Genomic DNA, 7,191 nt, shown 5'->3' on the forward strand with positions numbered 1-7,191 from the left:
ATATAACAAAATATTATTAATATATATAATTTTTATATTTCCATAATGACTATTTATTCTTATGATAAATTATTATTCCTACATATTTAATAAAAATATATATTACTTAATGGTATAAAAAAATTTAGGATTATCATATTCCAAATTTAAATAAAAAAAAAAAGTATTTCCATAACTTATTTACATTTTTATAAAGTTAAAGTTAACAAAAATGTGTACATATATTTATATATATATATATTTATTTATTTATTTTTTATATGATTAAACTTTTAACTGAATCCTTAAATTTGTATTAATTAAAAAAAAAAAATTAAGATAAAAATTTAGTACATAATTTATAAGATGTACATCAAAAGGAAATGTTGAAAATGGTCACAATAAAGTAAAATTTGTCATACTGATACTTAAATAATCCCCGCATCATATAATAATTTTATGTTATTTTTACTTATCATACATCTAGATATCTTTAATATATGACGTATTTTGTGTTATATTAGTAAATGCATGTATGTAATTATTAATTTATATAAATTATAATCAATTCACATGAAATTAAGGAATAAAATTAAAAACGAACATTAAGGGATAAATTTATAATCCTTATTATTCAACATATATATATATATATATTTAAATATTTTTTCGTTTTTTTTTTTTTTTTCTTTTTTTTTCCCATTTACTGTTAATCATTAATTTTTAATGTATTTCAATCCATATATAAAAATTCGCATTTTTACGAAGCATAAAATATATTTCATAATTAAATGAATTCAACCTATACAACGATCCTATATATACTTAAATCCGTTTTTTGAATTAAATGAAAATAATTTTTTTTTATTTTTCTTTATAGTATATAGGCATTTAATACATACACATATATATATATATATATATATTATATAAATATGTAATGGTATATGTCCATATTTTTATCTCTTCATGACATATTTAAAAAAAAATATATATATATTATTCAAAATAAGACATAATAGATAAAAAAAAAAAAAAAATAAAAGTTACAAAAATATTCAGATTGTAGAAAGAGAAAATTATAAAGATAAGGTCTTTAAATATTTATTATGTAAAAATTATTCTATTATTATTATTTTTTTTTTTTTAGTGACATGCTATCTAGCTAGCTTAAATGAAATTGGAATAAAATATATTCCTATACGTATGACTTTTTTTTTTTTTTTTTTTTATAATGCAGACTAATCTTACATGACATGTTCATAACATTTTATTTAAAAGAATATAATGCACACATTATTTTATTTTATGTAATTATTTTGTTTAAGAACATTTCATAAAAGAAAAATAAATAGGGATGAGGTTAAAATAAATTACATTATATATATATATATATATATATATTTATAATTTAAAGGAAAAATATAACCGTTACACAAAGTAATATGTGAAAAAAACATATTAGACATTCATTAAATTTATTTTTTTTTATATATATTTTGGTTTCTAAGCATTTTACCTTATTCTATACTTTTGTAAAATTAAAAAAAACTATAATGTAAAAATTAATTATATATATGAACATTTATGTGATATATATATATATATATATATATATATATATTTATTTATTTTTATTTATTTAAAAGGAAAAAATATATGGTCTTTTTTATTTAAAAAATATATGTAAGCCATTTATTGATATATGTGGCAAAAATCCAAATTTTCATATTAATTATACTTTTTTTTTTTTTTTTTTAAGATAAAAAATATAATTTACGCTTTTCAAAAAAAACTTCAAGAAAATATATAAAACACAATTTCATATGAAATAACTGTCTATAGAGTTATTTTTCAAAAATAATAAATAAAATGATCATTCAATAACTTGGATTTAAAAAAAAAATAATAAAAATGTCTATCCCATTTCATTCTTCATGCTTTTCTAAAGCTCCTAAATATGCTCTACAACCTGTTCATGAAAATATTGGAATTCCTGTATTCCACAAAACCCCTAAAATTGTAGAAATTCCTGAAATTCGTGAAATTACAAAATTTGTAGAGTCTGTAAAGGTAGTCGATATACCAATTGAACAAGTTCGTATTGTTCCCAAATTGAAAGTAAGAGAAGTTGAAAAAATTAGGCATGTTCCCGGTCCAGTAGAATATATTGACATACCACAAGAACGTATAATACACAAGGTATACAAAGAGATAAGAGAAAAAATTCATGAAATACCACAGATTGAGGATATAGAAATTGAGGTACCCATATATGTTCCTACTCCTATAGGTCCTCCAAAGAATATACATGTGAATATTCCATTACCTTACAATGTTCCCAAATTTTATTATACACCTAACAACCGTTATTCACATATAATACCATGTGACATGCCTCCTCATAGAACACAAATACCCGATATAAACTTTGAGGAAAAAACTTTTAATGGTTATTCTGAGGACAAAAATATTTGTATGACACATGATGATAATATAATACATTCAAATAGAAGCATGAAATATAATAAAAATGAGAATAATATGTTCGATAATAATAACTTTGATAATGATATAAATGACAAAAATATATATGATAATAATATATTTGATAATACATCCTATTATAACAGTACCAATGATAATAATATCTATGATGGTAATACCTATGGAAATAATATGTATGATAATATTAGTACATATTACGAAGATCAAGAAAATAATATTCATTCAAGGGGAAAAGACAAATATATTAATAATAATAATAATAATTATAATAATAAGTATATTAACAATTATTACAAAAATACTCCTACTAAAGGTATATTAAAAAATGAAAACATTTCCACATCACCTGGGTTACAAGAACATTATTATTATTCTTATTCAAAATGTAATAGAAAAAATGAAGGAAGGGCTCACCATTATGATAAAGATACATATGATGATATGAATACTTGGGATAATTATGCAGAAAATATGAATTATATATATGAAGATGATGAAGATGAAAATGAATATAAAAATCGTAAGAAACGTGTAACAGAACTTATTGTTAAAAGAAAAAAATAATAAATTTATATAAATAATAATTTGTATTTATTTTATTTAATTTTTTTTTTTTTTTTTTTATTTGTTCATATGAATATATATATATATATATATATACATATATTTTATTTTTTGCTTTCTTTTTTTTCTTTCGGTCATTCCAATGAAAAAAAAAAAAATTAAAATTTACAACATATATTTAAAATGGCCTTATAATGATAAAAGTAGCTTTATGTGTATCATTTATGTATTTTAATCTAAAGTATAAAAACAAATAAATTTTTAAGGCATATTGTTCTAGTATAAATATAAAGAAATAAAAAAATATTTATATGTATTTATATATTTATATATTTGTTTCAATATAATTCTCATATTATTCAAATTCGTACTTTGCGTTTCTTTTTAATTTACATTCTATAATATTTCATACATTATAAAGTGTAACATTTTTTTTTTTTTTTTGTAACATATAAAATAGAACATTATTCGATTTATGTTTTTGAAATTGTTCGAAGTTTATATAATTCGGATATAACATATATATTTATATATTATTTAGTGGTATTTAAAATTTCTTTTCCATTTTTTTTTTTTTTTTATTATTTTTTGATATTATGATATAAAAAAAAAATGAAGTTTAATGTTAAAAATAATCTTGAGGAACAGATAAAGTCCTTAAACAATAATAATATACCATATAAATACTATAATCCCCAGAATAATATAAATATTCATAACTATTTATGTGATAAGAGTATAATATACAAGTGTCCGTCTAGTTCATATTTAAGCCTTAATGAATTGTTAAAATTTGTTGACAGTATAAATAATATAAAGGATGAGAAAATTAATTATATGGATTCTAGTATGACATATGTGAAAACTCAACAAAAAGAAGGAATGTTAATACAAAATGAAAGGAATGAAGAAAAATATAATATACATGAAAATAATTTAAATAATAGAATTTTAAGAAATGAAAAAACTATCTTTTATCAACCAGAAAGTTATCACTATGATGAACATATACAAAAGGTTAATCATCCAAATAATAATGATATAAAAAATGTAAGTAATTACAATAATGAAGACAAAATAACTCCCCAATTGGTATATCATATAAGTAGTGGTTTGGAAGAAAATTCAAGCCTAAAAAAAGAGGTTACATATTCACCAAAAAAAAATATGCCCTCACAACCTCCTACTCAACATAATATTATATTACACAATTTATTACAATGTCGAACTAACTTATCAAAGTTGAATAATATTAAGGATCCTGAAAAATTAATTAGTACTAAAAATATCAAACTTCTTTCTTTACATCGTCCTAATACTATTGATGATATAAAAAATTTGAATCTAACTGGATTTGGTGAAGATAAAATTAAAAAATATGGATATGAAATTTTAAAAGTTTTTCATTCTAGTTATCAGGACAACAATAATTAAAAAAAATAAACTAATAATAATATTAAATATATATGATAAAATCGGCCCTATATTCTTTATATTAATAACGTAAAATATAAAAAATAACATATATTATTAGATGTAGACAATATATAGTATTATTGAAATTATACCATGTTAACATAACAAAAAAAAAAAAAAAAAAAAAAATACAATTATATATATATATATATATATGATTGGAATTGTTTTATTTTGAATATCATTCATTTATATATATTTAAATGAAAAATATATATATTTAAAAATTTTTCCTTGCTTTATATTTATTATGGAAAATTTTATTATATGATATATAAGTTATACAGTATATTATATAATAATATAATTTAATATATCATATGCAAGGCATATACATTATTGAAGGATGTGAATATACTATATTGTTAAAATTATTATGTAATTTTAATATAAAATTCTTTTTTTTCTTTTTTGTATTATATAATTCGTAGATATTGATGGAATATTTAAGAATAATATATGGATCATTATGTAGTACATACATACATACAAACATATATATATATATATATATATTATAATTCTGTAATTATATTATATAATTGTATATAATATATTTTTATTTTGAAATGTTGCATATATATTAGGATATGAAAAAAATATAGCACTTATTAAAAAATTTTATAAAATAATATGCATATTCATATATATATTTGTTTACGTGGTACCTCTTAATATAAATTCTTTATGTATATATTATTTTTATACAAAATATAACAGCATAATATTATTATATTATTTCTTTATCAAGAGAATATAATATTTTTTTCCTCACCATTTTAATTTCACATATAATATAATTGATAATTTTAAAATAGTAGTATGAAATTAATATATTAAATAAATATATTTTTTTATTAACTTTAAATACCATAGTATATTACTTATAAGACTTTAGATTTTTTATTTAATTTTATTTTAATAAAATAAAAAGGGATATTATATATAATTATATATATATATATATATATATATATATATATAATATAAACAAATTAGAGGCAAAAAAAAAAATTCTTCAAGAAAATGAATACGTACATATCTGAGTGTATATACATTAAAAATATTAATATATAAAATAAAAGGAAAGAAAAAGTGGAACAAAAAAATGTAAAATATAAAAGTTAATTTAAAACAAATAACAAATAAATAAATAATAACAATTAATAAAAAATTAAGTTAAAAACAAGTGTTCCACAACAAAAGAAAAAAAAAAGAAAAAAGAGTGTTTTATATGTTTATCTTCTTTTTATATACTTTTGAAGTATACATTATAACTACTTTGACGAGAGAAAAAAAAAAAAAAAAAAAAAAAAAACTACATAATAATTATAAATATATATATATAAATATTTTATTTTGTTCTTTTTTTTTTATGATTAATATATAATTAAATTTTTTTATATATAAATGCCGTGAAATATATAAAATGTAACTATATAACATATGTGCTTTACAAAAAAATAAAATAAAATAATTGAATAAGAATAAAAATATAATTATCTTTTTATTTTTGTATACAATTTGACATATTATTAAATATTCATACATATATATATTATATATATAATATTCTTTACAAATAATATATTTTTTTATCAAATTTATACATATTTATATTTCTTGTATATTTTTGAATTATATATATATGTATATATACATATGAATTTAATAGTTGTTTATATATTTTTGGTATATTATAAAAGTACACATAATAAAAAAAATTGTGTACTTTTTTTTTTTTTTTGGATACTTCTATATAAGTGTAATTTTTTTGTATAAATTTTAAATGAGTACAGTCAAATATGTAATATATACAATAAAATAGTAGATTCAATTATATTATTTTCCTTTATATTAATCCGTTTTTTTTTTTTTCTTTTATTTTTTAATTATTTTTTATTTTAGGATTTATATATAAATATAAATATGTATTTATATATTTTTATTTGTTCTTATGTATTTTTTTATTTCCATAGATTTATTATTATATTTCGTTATATATATATAATTTAAGATATTATATAATACATATATAATATATGTATTTTATTTTCCGTCAGATTTCTTTATTTAAAAAAAAAAAATATATTATATACTTGCCTCTTGATTTTTTTTTTTTTTTTTTTTGGGAATGATATAAGATTAATGTAAGTAAAACATAATATATAATATATACTATTATGTATTATATATATTTATATATTTTTTTTTATTTTATAATATTTTGTATAATCCTTCCACAAAATTATTTTTTATGTACTTATAAGTTACAGAAAAGAAAAAATGTAATAAGAAAAAATATGTAGTAAGAAAAAAAATGTAATAAGAAAAAAATATGTAATAAGAATAATAAAGGGGAATATTATTATAATTTAATGCTTTTTATTTTATATAATTTAAACAAAATAAATGTTATATTTATTATATATTAATAATACGTAAAAAAAATTAATAAAAAAAAAATATTAAATAAAAAAAAAAAAAAAAAAAAAAAAAAAAAAAAAAAAAAAAAAAAAAAAAAATTATAATATATATATTGAACATTTTTATAAAAAAAAAATAAAAATATATATATATATTACCAAATTGTGGTTTTTTTTTTTTTTTTTATATTTTTGCAACTATATATAAATATTATAATTTTATATTTTTTTTTAATAT

At 16.8% G+C, this 7,191-nt stretch overlaps 2 protein-coding genes across 2 annotated transcripts; both read left to right on the forward strand.

Annotated features, from left to right (window-relative positions):
- Positions 1-1,893: 1,893 nt before the first annotated feature.
- Positions 1,894-3,051, forward strand: PGSY75_1417000 (hypothetical protein; the record flags this gene model as incomplete). The annotated part of the gene is made up of 1 exon (XM_018787875.1): positions 1,894-3,051. The coding sequence occupies one exon, from the start codon at positions 1,894-1,896 to the stop codon at positions 3,049-3,051; it is 1,158 nt and encodes a 385-aa protein (XP_018639247.1).
- A 612-nt stretch (positions 3,052-3,663) lies between these two features.
- PGSY75_1417100 (hypothetical protein) lies at positions 3,664-4,485 on the forward strand (the record flags this gene model as incomplete). The annotated part of the gene is made up of 1 exon (XM_018787876.1): positions 3,664-4,485. The coding sequence occupies one exon, from the start codon at positions 3,664-3,666 to the stop codon at positions 4,483-4,485; it is 822 nt and encodes a 273-aa protein (XP_018639248.1).
- Between the last annotated feature and the right edge of the window lie 2,706 nt (positions 4,486-7,191).

The sequence above is a fragment of the Plasmodium gaboni genome, chromosome 14, assembly GCF_001602025.1.
Source record: "Plasmodium gaboni strain SY75 chromosome 14, whole genome shotgun sequence".
Lineage (NCBI taxonomy): Eukaryota > Apicomplexa > Aconoidasida > Haemosporida > Plasmodiidae > Plasmodium > Plasmodium gaboni.